The sequence below is a fragment of the Sciurus vulgaris genome (assembly GCF_902686455.1).
Source record: "Sciurus vulgaris genome assembly, chromosome: 3".
NCBI lineage: Eukaryota > Metazoa > Chordata > Mammalia > Rodentia > Sciuridae > Sciurus > Sciurus vulgaris.
The window spans coordinates 131,703,980-131,722,611 of record NC_136463.1 but is presented as its reverse complement, the minus strand read 5'-3'; the positions used below and the strand labels follow the sequence as shown (position 1 = coordinate 131,722,611).

The 18,632-nt window shown below is 37.3% G+C and overlaps 1 protein-coding gene across 9 annotated transcripts in view; it reads right to left on the bottom strand.

The window, feature by feature from the left end:
- The window catches only part of OSBPL6 (oxysterol binding protein like 6), a 239,523-nt gene that overhangs the window by 101,897 nt on the left and 118,994 nt on the right, over positions 1 to 18,632 (bottom strand). For all 9 annotated transcript variants that reach the window (XM_079132196.1, XM_079132198.1, XM_079132197.1 and 6 more), the window contains exon 3: positions 7,622 to 7,869. In XM_079132196.1, the coding sequence (XP_078988322.1) occupies positions 7,622 to 7,723 (102 nt within the window). In that variant the 5' untranslated portion in view covers positions 7,724 to 7,869. The remainder of the gene's footprint in view (positions 1 to 7,621; positions 7,870 to 18,632) is intronic.

The window sequence follows — 18,632 nt, the reverse complement described above, 5'->3', positions numbered from 1 at the left end:
AAATGATAGGGAAAGCAAAGAATGCTGTAGGGCTGCTCATTGCCTTTAGTGAAAATGGCTTATAGAAGTTTTCGATAAACAAATTATCAACACTTCTCATTCTAAAAGCAATACATGTAGTAAAAACACAGAAAATTCAGAAAAGCACAGATAACATAAAATACACTTATGATACTAGCACTCCATGAAAACTATGAACATTTTGGTCTATGTGCCATTTGGTTTATAGTCTCCCAGGTCAATGAGGTTATGAAAAATCACTGCCATTGCTGGGGGAAAAATGAGGAGGCAAATGTAACTCAGAAGTGATTGACAAATGCTGACTTACAAAGTTCACTTACAAGTACACACAAGGCCCTCCCCTGGACATCAAGCTTGACTAGGTTTTACAACAGATCAACCAATGGAGGGGCCAAGAATGAGCTCCAAAAACAGAGTTCCAGGAAACAAACCTTGTCTTCACTGCTCAATAGCTGTGGGCAAGATATTTCACCACTTTTTGCCATAGTTTAGTTCTCTGAAAAAGGTGCCAATAGTGTCAACTTTCCATAGTGAGTGTTAATGAAATATTAGACATTGCTGGTGTTGTACTATTAGCTTGTTCATGAATGCTGCCTAATATTTAGACTTCTCAGAATACCCAATTTGCAAACTGCATCTAAATCACAAAAGCTGGTCACGGTGCCAATTTTTGCTATCAATTGTTATTTTCCTATTGACATTGGTCCCAAAGTCCTAAAAAGTTAGTTCCATGGAATAGATGGAATCCCAAAAAGACTACACTGAAATCAGAAGCAACTCAAGAACTTAAAAATACTTAGACCAAAAGATTTATTTTATAGTATCCCTCTACTGAAGACAATGCATATTTTTAGATCAGGTCAGTATTTTTACAACAGCTGAGTCCGGGGTCAACCTGTAGTGTTTGCAGGTCCACTGGAATTCTAGATAGAATTAAGAATTCAAGTTCTATTGCTCCTCCTTGATGTGATTGGAAGTGATTTAAATTGGAGGTTAGGTATCCAATCAAAGATGCTTAAATTTTTTTCTCTAAAAATTATGTTTTTTTTTTTTAATTTGAGAGAACATTATATTTCACACAATTCAAAGATGGACATAGGTTTCAGATTCAGCAGATAGAGACCCTGTTTCAGAGAAGCAATTTGGTGATATCACTTAACAAAGCTATTTGAAGATGATGCTCGAGGGGCATCATCCCACTCAGTTCACAGACATGCTGAGAGATATATTTAAGCTGTTTGTAATGAAAACTTCTCATGAAAACCTTGTTCATAAAGTATAGATAGTAATGAGGAACATTTTTATTCTATGGTTTTCTAGGCACCTTTTCACTTATTCTGCAAGCTGCAAATACAGAAGATGTTGCTGTTATAAGACCAGGTCGTCCTGTTACCAGTCAGTCACGTTATGCCAGCACACAGTCCCACTGAACCACTCCTGGGGATGGCCTTCACAAGTCCTCAGTGGGCATTAACCGTTGGTTTTGAAATGAGCTGTTCTTGATCAGATATAGGAAAAATTTTGTATACCCATGTACTTGAAATCTATACTTGTTAAGAACTGAATAAAAACTGGCAAGAAGATTAACTACCAGCCTCTTATTTATAATTTTTTCCTTAAAATATATATACTTTATTTTATGATCTCTGAACTTCAGCAAACTCTGAATAATTATAATTTCTCTTTTGATTTATGCAACGAAATAGACTGACTTAAGGATTTAAAAGACCTAATCTGGTGGAGTTGTGATAATTCACACAGAGTAGGCACCATCACCTAGAAATTATGCATTCCAATCCCTGTATTCATAGAGCCACGCTGTTTGATTTTCTGATATGTCTCAATAATAATACAAATAAAAATAATAATTGGTTCCAAATGTGATTATTTTTTAAAATGCAGAATTTTGGGCCTGAACCCAGACTTCTGAAACTGTCTTTATATGGTGATCTCAGACATTATACTTTTAAAAAAATTCTCCAAAATGTAGAAGTATAAAAATAATAGGAAAACAAAACGTAGTCAGTGGATCACAAACATAATGACCCTCTTGAATACCATTATCATAAAATAAGTACCATGACTGACTAGGAAACAATAACTCCAATTTTAAAATAGGTTACCTCTCACTCTTACCAATATTCTGCACATCTGTGCAGAAAGCTCTCAACTCTTTGCTTTTGTCTGATACCATTTCCTTCACACACCTCAGCCATTTATTCCACCCCACACACTCTCAGGAGAAGGGAGAAGGGTCTGAGCTGTCAGCTCTGTTCTGTGACATTGGGATAATCCTTCTGTTCCCAAAATCCAGTCCTGTGAGACTTAAAACTCTTTGCCATACCACTTTCCCTTCTTGCTGTCATCTCTCAATTGCATAATTATTCCTCCACAGCCATCCACACATCTGGAGCCTGGTTTACAATCTTCCCTCCATGCCAACTCTTCATTCACTTATTCAAATTTTTCTGGATCTTACCATATGCAAGCTCACCATATACACAGCATGAGTACAAGGGGCTCGGAATACATTATTGAATAAATAAAACCTTGCTTTCATGGAACTTATAATCCCAAGACAGGGAACAGAGGAAGTAGATATAGACATAAACAGAGAAAGAATTGTATAACCAAATATAGAGCATGCAAGTGGTGATTAGTGCTTTGAGAAAAATAAACTCAGCAAAGTAGACAGTGAGTGATGAGGACATTTAGGGAGAGCAGGGCAGGCTACCCAGACAGTACATTTGAAAACTTGGTTAAGTGTGTGGGCAAGCCAGGGATGGCTGGAGGAAAACCTAGCTAGGATGAGGAGAATAAAAGTGCAAAGGCCCTGAGGTGGGAACATGTTTGACATTTCTAAAGAACATACTGGAGAGGACCAACTGAAGGGGAACGTGGGAGAGATGGGATCAGAGAGTTACGTAGAACCAGGTTATAAATGACAACAGTCAGCAGTTATTATTTGGAGAGAGCTGAGAAGTCACTGGAGGCTTTGTAGAGAAAAGACGTTTGATCTGACTTAACATTTTGAAGGGAACATCCTGATTGCTCCATAAAGAATGACCTATATGTTGGGCAAGGGTAGAAGCAGGGAGACCAGGTAGAAAACTGCTGCAATAGTACGCGTGAAAAATGATGGTGTCTCAGAGCATGGCGGCGGGGAAGGAGGTGGTATGGAGCAGTGAGAATCCTGGTGCACTCTGAAGGTAAAACCTATAGAATTTGCTGATGGTTTGGAAGCAGATTGTGAAATACATAAATGAAGGATGATTCCTGGGCTCGGGGCATACCAATCAAAAGGACAGAATTGTCATGTACTGAGAGGGAAAACTGGAAAGGAGTGGAGAGGAGAGGAAAACTAGGAGTTCAATTTTAGACACATTTAGTGTGAGATGCCGTCTTAACACCCAAGTGGAGATTTCCCCGGGTAAGTGAAATATTACCATGATGGACCTACTGACGTCCGGGATCAGGGTTCATAAGTCCAGATGCTTTATGGAGCCAAGCAATCAATAGAAATAAGCACTGAAATCAATAAGGATAGGCAAGGACTGTGGCTTATTGGAAAGTAAATGCCCCCTCTAAACTGGAAGCCATTACTGACTAATGTAGTCCAGTCTTGTATAAGGATCTGGGATCCAGGTCCTTAGGTCTTCCTTCTTTTTTTTTTTTTTTTTTAATTGGTTCTTTTTAGTTATATATAACATTAGAATTCATTTTGATATAATTATAAAAGAATAAAATATAATTTTCTCTAATTCAGTCCCTAGTACTTCCCCCTGCCCTCCTCTTCCTGCTCTCCATTTCTTTCCCTCTACTGTACTTTCTGCTATTTACTTTAGGTTTTAATAGCAAGAAAAATCTGGATTTTTAACAATCAAATCTTAAAGGGGAAAAAAAAGTTTCATAATCTACTAAATTCTAGAAGAGTTAATTAAAGAAAAGTCTTACTTCGGCACTTATCATTGTCCTTAAAATTTTTTTAATGCACATTACAAAAAAGATTTTGTTTAGCATTTTTCAATCTACAGGAGCTCTTTTCATACCTCTGAAGGAATGTGCCTTGGTAAATACTTGGGGAATGCTGGTTATGGCTAAGTCGAGATTCCAATCAGCTCCTTCATTACTTCTTTGAAGGTTTCATGGCATATATATTTATTGTGGCTTATGAGTCATTTGATCACGCGTGCACACACACACAGAGGCAATTTTGTTAGATGTCCTAACATCTAAGGTCGCATTTGAGTAAAACATAAATGGAACAATTACTGAAGTCTTCTAACTTGTTAAATACTAAGTGGAGTCTTGACCCTGTCACTGATGAAGAAATATTGATTGAAATCACAGGGGCGCTGAGTCACCTCATGTCCCAATTCCTCTCCCTTTTTCCTCTGTTGTGCTAAGTAACTTAGTGGCAGGAAGGACAGCCAACCACTACTATGCACAGATGTTCTTTGTTTTATTTATCCATGAGGAAGGAATAAGGAATAAATCTGGGATGAAAATTTTGCAATAAAAAGACAAGGCTAACATTGTTGCAGGTCTTTAAAAATATCCTCCAGGATATATTAAAACATTTGAGGTGCAGGGCTGGGAATACAACTCAGTGGTAGAGCACATGCCTAGCATATACAAAGCTCTGGGTTCATTCCCCAGCCACACACACACACACACACACACATTGAGGTGCAAAGCTTATCTCTGAAGAATAAGAGTACACAAACTGTTTAGAAGAGCTCGGCAAACAATTGAGATCAATACATAAAAAGATGTGTGAACAATACAAAAATGTCAAATACTGTTTAAAGGTTCTATGAAAGCTCAGAAAAGAGAGAAGGCAATGTGGGTTTGAGTGGCCATCACATGAGCTGGTCCTTGATGCAGAGGGAGGAATCAAGCAGACTGAAGGGAATTTCATGAAGGAAGGATTAGGCAGAGGTAGAGATGGGGCAGGCTCGGGAAACACGAGCAACAAAATTGGGCAGGTTAGGGGAAAAATGGGATATAAGACTGGACCAGATCATAGTGGTCACTGGACACTTGGCTTTAATTGCATAGGCAACAGGGAATCTTTAAAGGATTTTGAACATGAACCTGCCATATTCAGGAAATGTGAAATGCTGAGGTCATGAGGAGGATGGTGAGGCAAGAATGCTCTGCAGACTCTGGGAAGGTGTGATCAATACCTTACAGTTTAGGCTGAGGAGCTGACAGTGGGAATAGAAGGAACGGTGATATTGTAGAGGAAGAAATGATCAACAGAAAAATATGGGAGAAGTAGAGCACAAAGACATGGCATTGATACTGAGTCCCTGAAAGAATGACTTACACTAGTAGCAATGCTGACTCATACACATTGGTTTAAGTCACAATCAGATGGTGGCACATCTGAGTAGAAATGCACAATCAGTTTATTACCAAGTTGGAATTAGAATTTGGGAATGCACAGACAACATGCATTAAAATATCACTATGTCTAGAATCTTTACCTATGTGATTAATGTAGAAGACAAAGAGCTGAACTTTGCAATTTGGCACCATCTGCATAGATGTCGGTCAAATTAGAGAAATGGATAGAATTCAATGAAAACTAATTTATGACACTTTCTTTGTGTCCCTTCCCCATGAAAACAGTGTACAAAATAAATGCACATAAAAACATTACATCATATTACAGTACATCACAGGATCACTAAAATTTCTAGGCAGTATAAGTTCTGGGCTTCAGGTAGTGATTGAGGCAGGGAAAGAAAAACAGAACTGTAATTATTCTTTCTTATTATTGTTTTCCTTAGGGGAAATGGACAGATACAAAACAGGTGTCAGGAAGGAACCAAAAGAGAAAATATCTGAGAGAGTTTCCAATTGCTGAGACAAACAGGAAAGAAAGTAAATTCTCTCCTTAAAAAACAACAACCATTTGAACAATGTCTCTTGTCTAGAATTCATGATCATAAATTAGGGGCTACTTCCTTTCCCATCGCATCCTCACACTTCCCACTCACGCACTGAGGAGTCACACATTCCACCTTCATGCTCCCTTTGGCAGACCAGGGTCTTGGTCCTCCGTCCTGTTTTGTATGGTGACCCTGGAGCTCAGGTGCAACAGGAAGATCAACAACAGCAGCCATTAGTCATTTCCAGTTGCCAAGGTCTCCAGGGTGAGCTGTGTCAATTATTTTCTTCCTGTAGCAGCCAGGAAGATCATATTGCTTAAAAAGACTCATAATGTATATGACCAGGGCAAGGGGAAAATGAGGAAGGCACAAAAAGAAAGAACAGGGGAACAGGTGAAAAGTCAAGTAGATTTACAAACTTAGATAGCATCTCAATACACAGTGGCTATTTAATATACAGGTATTTTCAGTTCACCGTGCTCTAACTTTCTTTGGCTCTACAAATGCAATGTAATAAGTATTATAACTGTGTGTAATCACAGATTCAGTTAATGGTACAATTGCTTCTAAGTAACAATACAGGTGTCTTCTGAGCTCAGCAACAAAAGACACCACTGTCATAAATGCCCCAAGACTCTGTTGTAAAAATAGCTGCCTTAGGACCTATGAAAGCTATAAAAAATTTCCAATGCTTACAGATTCCCCCCGGAACTTCTTGCTAGATGTGGAACATGGAGTGCTGGGAGGTTTGAGACTGAGGGCTACCTGAATAGCACCCTCACCATGTAGAAGAACGGATTCACATCTGAACGGGCTGTCCAAGATCCACACACACAATATACTATTAGTAACTGATACACACACTTCTAGACAATATGCTTTGAACATATCAAATAGGTGTGGGGATTGGAGATCTTGCAAGAATATTCACTAATTGAAAGTTGTGCAGATGGAAAGTTTTCATAAAATGTTAACTGTGAATTTCTAGTTACACAACTAAAATACTCTCACAAGATAGTAAAGGAAAATAGTTATTCTTGGATCTGTGCCAGCTGAAACACCACTGTTGTGACAATGAATATCATTCATGTGATCAATCCCCATGCAACCCTGGCAAGCACAAAAGTTATGAAAAGAGTAAAGAAATGACTATGTAAACAAAAATAAAGAATGGGTTCAAATGGAACTATAGATGTTTTCTACCATAATCAGGCAATGACAATTTACTTTCCTTAAAAAACTGTTGCATTCTCACTGACTGATATTACAATTTCATTTGCAATCAAATTCCTGACTCTACCAAATTCCACAGAACACTAAATAGAGGTTAGAACTTGGTGGACAATGAGAGCTTTAGAGAAAGAAGTCCTCTGTGGATTCATAGAGCCTTTTCCACCTCCAAGAATGAAGAAAGAGAGCAAGTAGCTGGATCTCCCTGCAGGTATAGACAACAAGGAAACTGGAGGGCTTCCCCTAGTGACCCTATACCCTTTCTGTGGTCTGCTCTAAAAAAGGGTCTTAAATGGCAAAAAGAGTAGGAGCTTCATGACATCATCAGACGTATTCATGGAAAATAATGAGATTTCCTGTGCAATGAAAGACTTCACGACAAAATTTGGAATTAATTAGCAATTCCATCCAATCCTAAGGGTACTGTACTTGCATAAAACAACCAAATGTGCTTTCTATTCTTCTCTTACCTGCCTACTGTCCCTCTGGGAGGATACTGAAGAGGAGGCACTTCTATGGGTTGGAGTGGAAGTTTTATGAGCAGGCGACACACCCTTCTCGTCTGAACTCATCGCTGCAGTTAGAGTCTAGTTACTTGAGATCATCCCAATCTTCCTTCAAATTCACAAAAAAGCAGGTGATTTTTCAGCTTCATTCCATTTCATAAAGCAGGGTTGACTAGGAAACAGCAGGCAAAAAATGAGGATGTCCAAACCACCTAAAAGCAAAACAAAGTTTCATTAAGTAATTTTTAAAAAATAAATTTAAATCACTATAATTAGGAAAAATAATTTGTACTAGTGAGAGGAAGAACTTTGACACAATAGGAAGTGGGATTTTAAGGTGGTGGATAAAAGTGTTCATTGTAACAAAGGCAACAAGGAAAATGGGAAAAACTTATTATGCTAAAGTCACATTCTTCTCTTCCATTCTATTTAAGGCAGATTATAATTTTTACATTCTAGACCCTACTGCAAAAGTACACCAGCTTCTTCCGCAGTAATTTTAATTCCCCCAACCCAATAGATTACAATAGCTCAGTCCATGTTTGTGGTTTGTTTACTTTGGCCATACCATGTATGTCACCTTAAATCCAACATAAAACAGTAGGTTATAAAAGGGTTGATACATTATGTGCCCACTGTGATCCAGCATTTGTGAAGGATAAATACATGTGCCTTTGGGAGACATTCAATATTCAAACTGCGCATGTTCGGTTCTCAGGATGGCACTATGAGGAGGTGGTAGAATCTGCAGAGAGTGGGGCCTCATGACAGGTCCTTAGGTCATTGCAGACATACCCTTCTTCTTTCTGTTTTGCTTCCTGGCCATGAGGTAAGTAGTCTGTTTTGCCATATGCTCCCAGTCACTGCATCTGGCACCACCACCAGAGGACTAAAAGCAATAGGTCTGATGGATCGTGGATTGGAACCTAACACTGTGAACCAAAATAAATCTTTTATCTTTATAGATTGTTTCTCGTGTATTTTGTTTCAATGATGGGAAACTGACTAAAACAACACATATCCACAGATATTTGTATTTCAAAACTACAGCATGGTTACCTGTGACTCTCAAACACATTGCTCACGAGTATCTATGGATTGAAATCAGAGCTGAGACCCAAAGGATGAGGAGCTAAGTAAGTACCTGGGCTGTCCAGCATGGCACAATCAAGGAATGAGTGGTAGCCAGTATGGTTACAGCACAGAGAGATGGTGATATGATGGTTAACGACAGGCAAAGATCAGTCCTACAGGGCCCTGGAGGCCATGCTGGCTGCTATGATCTGAGGGTGTCCTTAAAATTCCTGTGTTGGAAACTTAATCCCCAAGGCAACAGTACTGGGAGGTGATACCTAAAGGGAGTATTTAGGCCATTAGAACTCTGCTGTCATGAATGGATTTAATTCAAAAAGGGCTTGTGGGAGTGGGTCCTCTCTTTTCTGCTTTTCTATTATGAGGATACAGTGTTCATGGTGCCATTTTGGAAGCAGAGAGACTGGGTCCTAACCTTCCAGTGCCTTAATCTTGGACTTTTCAGCCTCTGAGACAGCAAGAAGGAAATCTGTGTTCTTTATAAGTTACCCAGTCTTGGTTATTCTGTTATTGCAGTACCAATGGACAAAGACATCCACATTTTGATACATACCATAAGCATAAGAAGCATAAGGGGTATGGCACAACCAGATTTGTGTTAGTAAAAGGTTACTTTGGCAGTCATGGGAGAATGAAACTGGGGAAGTAAAGATGAAGGAGGCCCAATTTCAAACCAAGAGATGATGGATTACAGTAACTGAAGGAAACCCAACACAAAGTCCTTCACACAAGGACTAATATGGCAGAGGAGGAAGGAGGGTCAAATGACTGTCATGTTGCTGGTACTCTAAGTCAAAAGAAATCTAGGGTTGACAGGAAGGCCAAGAGTATGCTTTCAGGCAGGCTGAGTTTGAGATATCACTAAGTATTCAAAGTATTCATCTCCATGAACAAGTGGAAATGTAGGTCTGTAGTTCAGAGAAATCTAGGATAAAGTCATAAGTGTTTAATAGATTGTATTCATGATACAAATTTATCCAGTGATGTTTGTGTAAAACACATACATTCTTCATGTGCAGGTAAATCAAATGGCATACAGGTCTGCAATTTCAGATTTTTAAAATGTGAAACATTAACAAATTGTTATCCTGAATGTGTTAATCTGGATTTTAATGATTACCTGGTTCTAGAGAATGTTAAAAGAATAATTCCAACATTCAAAAGGGAATTTTTATAACCTAGAAAAACTGAGCATTCTAATGACTAAAACTTGTAATCTTTTCTTCAGCTCTTAAATTCATGGTCAACACAGGAAAGATAAAAGCCACTTAACCTCCAAATTGGAGACTTGCTCTTCAAACAAAATTAGCCTTTGGAAAAGTAGAAATGTAAGGAGCTACAGAGTTCTTTTGTTGGCTAGTGAAGAAACATCATATGAGCAAAAGGCAGAAATAGGCCAACACTTGATAGATGATCATCTAATCTCTTTGTTTTATGAAGGCAGTCTAATAAATGTGAGTAAAGTTTCTGGAGCCAAGATCTGGTGCCAAGAAACAGAAAGCAAGACACAACCAGATCCTTGGTTTGAAGTACTTGGCTTTCTGGTCCAAGACAGTATATAAGTAGATGTTGACACTTGAGCCAAAACTCCAGCGGTTTTGTGATGTGTTCAAGTGCCCCCAAGGGATGAGGCTGAAACAACCCAACTCATTAAATTGCTATTCACTTGCAAGTAAATTCAATCCAAGCAACATTTCCTCTGCTGAACTATTTTTTTTTAACTGCATACAACTGTACTTGCCTCATTAATACCAATGCTAACACCATGATTTTTGTTTTAATTTAACGTGACATTTTCAGGGTAACTTGTTTATGATGAAAGGGCAACATTTTGGTCTAATTACAATTATGAATATGTTGAATAATATCAAAATGAAAGAAGAATACATGCGTAAATAAATTTAACTCATTCTAAGATTTGGTTTTGAGGTTACTGTTGTTTCTATTCATTTTTGGTCTTTTTGTTTTTAAAACAAAAAGTGTTTTAAGAACCTAATATAAATTGAATGATCTTTAAAGATCATTCCATCCAATTATCAATCAAGTGTTTGATCACCCACTCTATTTCAAAATGCATTAAAAAGTAAGCCTAAATTCTGTTAGAAGTTTTCACCCACTTATTCCTTATTCCTAGAGTGAAGGAATTTTGTAACATTAAAAAATACTTATTTCATCTCTACCGAAGTACATTTTTACAAAGTGTCTAAACAATCTTCTAAATCCAAGACCATACACTTCAAAGTTGACATCAACATAATTACTAATCTCATAAAAGTATTGTGATTATAGAGGACACGGACACAAACCCAAATAAATACAATTTTCTCATACTAGACAAAGGGGCCAAAAATATGCAATGGAGAAAAGATAGCCTCTTCAACAAATGGTGCTGGGAGAATTGGAAATCCATATGCAACAGAATGAAACTAAACCCATATCTCTCACCCTGCACGAAACTAAACTCAAAATGGATTAAGGACCTCGGAATCAGACCAGAGACCCTGCAGATTATAGAAGAAAAAGTAGGTCCAGATCTTCAACATGTCGGCTTAGGACCAGACTTCCTTAACAGGACTCTCATAGCACAAGAAATAAAAGCAAGACTCAACCACTGGGATACATTCAAACTAAAAAGCTTTCTCTCAGCAAAGGAAACTATCAGCAATGTGAAGAAAGAGCCTACAGAGTGGGAGAATATCTTTGCCAATCATACTTCAGATAGAGCACTAATCTCCAGAATCTACAAAGAACTCAAAAAACTCTACTCCAAGAATTCAAATAATCCAGTCGACAAATGGGCTAAGGAAATGAATAGACACTTCACAGAAGAAGATCTACAAGCAATCAACAAACATATGGAAAAATGCTCAACATCTCTAGTAATAAGAGAAATGCAAATCAAAACCACCCTAAGATTCCATCTCACCCCAATTAGAATGGCGATTATCAAGAATACGAGCAACAACAGGTGTTGGCGAGGATGTGGGGAAAAAGGTACACTCATACATTGCTGGTGGGGCTGCAAATTAGTGCAGCCATTCTGGAAAGCAGTGTGGAGATTCCTTAGAAAACTTGGAATGGACCTTCAATTTGACCCAGCTATCCCACTCCTTGGCCTATACCCAAAGGACTTAAAATCAGCATACTACAGAGATACAGCCACATCAATGTTCATAGCTGCTCAATTCACAATAGCCAGACTGTGGAACCAACCTAGATGCCCTTCAATTGATGAGTGGATAAAGAAACTGTGGTATATATATACAATGGAATATTACTCAGCCATAAAGAATGATAAAATTATGGCATTTGCAGGCAAATGGATGAAATTGGAGAATATTATGCTAAGTGAGATAAGCCAATCTCAAAAAGCCAAAGGAAGAATGATATCGCTAATAAGTGGATGATGACACATAATGGGGGGGAGGGAAGGGTTAGTGTTAGGGTTAGAGTTAGGGTTAGGGAGGGGGGCATGTATGGAGGAAGGAAGGACTGTATAGAGGGAAAAGAGGGGTGGGAGGGGTGGGGGAAGGGAAAAAATAACAGAATGAATCAAACAACATTGTTCTATGTAAATTTATGATTACACTAATGGTATGCCTTTACGCCATGTATAGAGAAACAACACGTATCCCATTTGTTTACAATAAAATAAAATTTAAAAAAATAAAATAAAATAAAATGTCAATATCAGGGCTGGGGTTGTAGCTCAGTGGTAGAGTGCTTACCTAGCAGTGGGTTCAATATCATTAAAAAAAAAAAAGTCAATATCGGATGTTTGTTTTATGCAAGTAGCAACAATTTATCTTGAAATCACTTAAAAAATAGACTTTTTTTACACACACACACACACACAAAAAGAAAATAACAGCAACAGGAGTCTTTAATGTCAGTGGGAACACAACAAGTCTTCCATGTGCTGTAACATTTGTGTTCACATTGAGTGATGTAAAATTCAGATTTATGACCCAGGAACCTAATTAGAGCAAAAAGTGGTAGGGAAAACTTGGTCGTTCATAGGTATCACAACTTGTATGTGTCCAAAAAAATAAAAATTTGAACTGTGAACTTCTTAGCCTAGGTCGTTGTGCTATGATCACAAAGAAGCCCAAAACTTCAGGGGCTTACAAAAAAGGCTTATTTTCTGCCAATTTACATGTCCTTTAGACCAAGTGAAGACCTATTCAGAGTCCTATTCAAAGTCCTCTTCATCCCAGGCTTATGGAGCAAGGGACAAGAGCCACGGCAGAACCATGGGGCAGTTTTTAAAGCTTTTACTTGTAGATGGAACATGTCACCTCCACCTACATTTCTTGGCCAAAGCAAGTCCATGGTCCAGCTGAGGTCAATGAGGCATGAAACTAGCCCTCTCAGTGGGAGCTGCTGTGGATATTTGGGCATAACAACATATTATAATATATAAACCACAGGAAAAGATGAAAATTCAGATGAAAATATTTGAATTGACTCTAGTTTCATCACCCACAGATCACCTTTATTATTATTTTAGTTCTGTTTAACAAAAGGAGAATAACAGATACAAATCTGAAATATGAGTTTTTAATATCAATAACATATCACTGTTGGCTTTTCTTATATCAAAGAAATATCAACACCCTTAACTACAACAGATTAGGCCATTAAAAAATATAGCACAATACATTTAGCCATTCTCTGGAACATTTAAGTTGTATTCAGTATATTTTGAAACAATGAGATTTTCTACAGAAGAGTTCATGACAGCTAAATATTCACTTTTTTCTTCTCTTTTGATCATTATAACAATGGCCCTTCTTTGCTTTATTTGGTATCATTTGCTGTCTTTTTTTTGCAAGTGATTGATGACACTTTATCCTTTCGTGTTTAGGCTCTGTATCATTTTGTATTATGTGTCTCTCTAAGTAATGATCAGGTTGAGTTTTGGAAATATTTCTAATTTGAGAGAAGTTTTTCTAATTTTCACTTAGAGTAATAAGTAACAGTTGGCCTTCCTCCTGCCATAATACTCTGTACTTTTTTTTTTTTTTCGGGGTCTTCTTTGTTTCCTTTAATGCTTAATGACTTTTCATTTATAGTCTACCTGGGCAGCATACTGACTTTTCTTATGGTTTTACTGGCTATAATATCTGCCAGTAATTTGAAAGATATAATCTTCCTTTTAAGGTTCTATTTGTTTCCCTTTAAATTTCTGTAAATCATGCTATAACCTACATACAGTCTGTAAGTGGTAAGAGAGTCGAGAGTAAACCGGTATTTTTGGAAATCCCAGTCCTATCTCTATTTTGGTGACTTGGCAGGGGTCTTTGAAAATTACACTTTGATTCTAGAGCAATGGAGAGGAGCTGCTACCACTTTCTCTCATGGCCACCTGAAATCTGAAAGTATAAGGACAATACTATAAGAAAAGTAGAGCCTGGAAGACTGTAAATTTTTTTTTCCTTTAAAAAAGGCAGGTTCCTTTGTTTCAAGGAACACTCAGGTTTGCCATAGTCAAAATTTGGCTAGGTTTTCCTCAGTTTGAGATAGAGCCTTCATAAAGTTAAGGTCTAGCTGTCTAGAGTTTTTTTTTTTTTTAATTATTTTTTTAGTTGTAGATAGACACAATACTTTTATTGTATTTATTATTATGTGGTGCTGAGGATCAAACCCAATGCCTCATGCATGCTAGGCAAGTGTTCTGCCACTGAGCCACAACCACAGCCCCTGTCTATGGTTTTGACATTAGAGGCTATGTTAGTATTTGGGTTTTTGATAGTTTATCTTTTGTCAGTTTTCAAATGACTCTTTATAAAGAATTTGAAGGAACCACATTAGAAGATCTTAGATTCAAGCTTCCTGAGGCAGGATATTCCTATCAACTGATGGTATCAGTGCAAATATCACCCTTACACTGCAGAGTGAAATAATTTGTTCTCCATCAAGATCACAAGAGCAATGAATACTTATAATGTTATCATATATTAACTATAAATAGGGTTAGAGAATCTTTTTCATATCTATGATCATTAAACCACAGGTGAGAATAAATTAAAATTAAAAGGATTAATTTTAAGAAGATAAGCCAGAGAGTTCTAGAAAGATGGCAAATTCTACTACTGTCTCCCAAACTGGTGAGGAGAGAGGCAAGAAGCACAGGGAAAAACCTGCCACAGGTCAAGAGCTTTCTGAGGCCACTGATGCATAGCAAGTACATAGCCTCGTTTTTCTCTCTACTGTTTTCTTCAGTCTGGGCTTCATAAGAACATCATGGAGATGTTCTAATGTATCCCTAAAATACAAAATCTTCACTCCCAAAGCTGACCTCTGATATGGTCAGTCATTTCTAAAACTATAGAGGAAAAAATTACACAAAGACTCAAGTTCCCTGATTATTGCCGACCTACACTCTACTCCCTCCCTCCTTTCCGTAGGCCCTTACTAATTGAGTGAGTAAGTAAAACTACTTACTTCATTACCCAGTTATCCAGGGTGAATTAAAAGAGGAGGATTTGAACGCTAACCAAGTATAGCTGGGACAAATAATCTTTTGGCAAAGAGCAGATTTCACACAAAGAAATCTGCTCCCCGCAACACATACACATTAAACATCTATGAAAAGTATTCTCCCAAAGGAGAGAAAATTCTTAGATACAAAAGATAGAAGGCTTATTTGGAGTGAAAGAGGGAGGTAGCTTTAGAGCACAGTGCTTTACATTCCCCCCTTCCCCCCCAAAATGGAGTCTTTGATTAGGAGATAAGACAGGTTTAGATGCAATGGGAACTGGCCTAGATAAGAAACTAAGGAAACAAATGACACCAGAATTTAAATTCACTAACTAAAAAGATATTAATGAAGCATAGGATGATTCTGCAGAAAAACTAGTTGGTGATAAGAAAGACAAACCTGAGGAAATCATCTTGCAGATAGAAAAAAGGACAAGAAAATAGGGTGAACAAGACAGATAAGAATGACCCGAACAATAACTAAAAAAGGAAAAAAATAATATCTCAACAGATTCCTGAACACAAGAACTCAATCTGGAAATTAAAAGGATCGTTTGTTCGTAGACAAATTTAATAAAACACAACTCAAAATAAGCAAGACTCCAGCTAGGGCTATAACTCATTGGTAAAGTACTTGCCTAGCAAGGACAAGGCCCTGGGATCCATCCCCATTTCTGCAAAACATAAAATAAAATAATAAAATTTAAAAAATGTGTTAAAAACTCTCTGCTTTCTGTTTGCCATGACCCGAGCTTCTGTCTTCCACTATCCCCTTCTGCCATGAAGGCACACCTCAGGCTCAGAGCTATGGATTTGGCCAATCTTAGGCTGAACCTCTGAAACCAAGAGCTGAAACAAACTTTTTCTGCTGTACTAGACCAATGAAGAAAAAAAAGGAACCATAATTACAGAAACGAGGTTATAAAAAGTATAATACCGTGGAATAGAAGATGCCACACTATGAGATCATTGTTGCAATCTATAACTAATAACTAAGACTAAATAATAAGTCAAAGGCAAAATATTCACAACTACACTGACAGACTTAAAAAGTATATCGTCCATTTAATATCCATTCCACAATTTTTTAAAACCCCTAGAAAATACAAGAATATGTATGTTTATGTTTGTGGTGTTTCTGTATAAACACATAAACAAACATAAGTCATACACACATAAGTTCAGCCTCAACTCGAGTGTGAAACATTAGTAAAACCATTTCTATCAAGATCCACAGTAGAGTGATTCTGTTTATTGCCCTTTTAACAGTGTCCTAAAAGTGCCAGTCGATGAGTAATAAAATGTCCATCTGAAATACCCAAGAGAATCAAATGAAAATCAGCACACAAAAATAGCTTTTAGTAAAGCTACTTGTTATAAAGCTGACAGACAAAAATAGTTCATGTGTATGTCTTAATGTCACAGCTGAATATTGAGAATAAAAGAAAATGCAGACCCAAATTACCCAATCCTGTCAAGAAAGGAATATTTTTAGAGTGGAAGGCTTAATTCATAAAGACATAGAATTCCTAGAAGTAACATCATTAATTTATATAGGACCTAATAGGATCTACATGAAGAATCCCTCTTGAGCATGCAACTATCACCAGCAACAACTGTTACCACCGTTGTTCTCCCTTCTGTTTTCAGTCTGAGTATTTGTTCAATTAATTGTTTCAATATCACTATCAGGTGATAATTTCATATCCCCCTTTTTTATGAATGGGGAATGGAAGCCCAGAAGGCAGTCTCCTCACTGATTAGTCACAGATCCAGGCAGGAAAACAAGCTGCCTGGCTGCAGTCTGTGAAACAGCCACTCTGTATGCAGGCACAGGTATATTCACTGCTGCCCAGCACTTGGCAGCACAGCCCAAATGGGTGCTCAAAAGCAAAGTGGTGAATGGGCCACGGTACCCCTAGACCACGTTCTGTGAGCAGCCTTCGACTCTAATGGGTGGGAAATGACATGGAAGCAGGGAAAAGAAGGACGCCTGCAAAGGTAAGTTTCATATTTGAATTCAATTTTAAATTAAATTAAATATTACGAAACATATTGATGCAATTTAATAGAACTACTACCAAATCATAATGGAATTTGTGAGAACAGGGTGATACTAAAGTTTATCTGGAAGAGTAAACGGGAGCATGACAAGGAAAATGGTGAAAAGTGAGAGAAAGCTTATTCTGTTTTGTCATATATTCAAGCCACTTACAACATGCGTTAGTTTATTGTACTACCTGAAAAACAAATGGAGATCCATGGAACAGAAGAGAAATTCTTAGAAACTTGTCTACATGATTAAAAAAAGGACTTAAAAATAACAATATGAATATTTTGGGGCACACACACAAAAATGAGCTATCAAGCTATGAGAAAAAATTGCACCCTTTACCTCATAGTTCAGATCAAACTACATCCCAACAGACAAACTTTTGAAATAAAAGCCATAAAGCATTGGGAATTTTTAGGTAACGATTTAATCATTCTGGAGCATGAGATAATTTACTAATCATGGCATAAAACCCAGTATTCATGAAAAAAAAATCTGGAAAAAAATTTAATCTCTAACAGAGGCTTAGTAGTTTCAATATATAATAAGTTTTGGTGAATGAGTAAGATAAAAAAATGCTAACAGAAAAGTGGATAGAGAACGTGCCCTGGCAATTCACAAAGGGGACATAAATGGCCAAAACATTACTGATGGTAGTTTAAGTTGGCTTTACCTTTCTGGGAGAGTTATTCTGGGCAAGTCTACTTCTCAGAATTTTTCTAAGGAAGTAAATAGGTATGTAAATACACATATAAATTAAAGTAGGAGAAGATGAAAACAATCCAAGATACTACAATTAGTGAAATTATGGCACAGGCGTCACCAGTTGAGGTGGTTAATATGAGGTAATTTCCTTCCAATTTTTAAATATCTATTCCTTTTGTACATTTGGTATATATTGATTTTATAATCAGACACAATGATGTCATTTCCATTTTGAAAAGAATTTCTTTTGCAATACAGCATACAATTCAACTTCTAAAAGCTGCTCTGTGGTTGGTTATACAAATTTATATGTGTGGTAAGTATCAGAATAAAATACCTCGCAGTCAATGGCTGTTTTTTTATTTGTTTTTTTTTTGATACACATGACAGTAGAGTGTATCTTGACATACAATACATATATGGAGAACAACTTATTCTAATTAAGATCCCATTAGTGTGGGTGTACACGATGTGGAGTTTCACTGGTCATGTACTCATATATGAACATAGAAGTATCATCTCCAATTCATTTTTCTCTCTCCTATTCCCAACCCAGGCCTTTTCCTTTCATTCCCCTTTCTCTAATCCAATGAATTTCTATTCTTTGCCCACCCCCCCATTATTGTGTATTAGTATCCACAT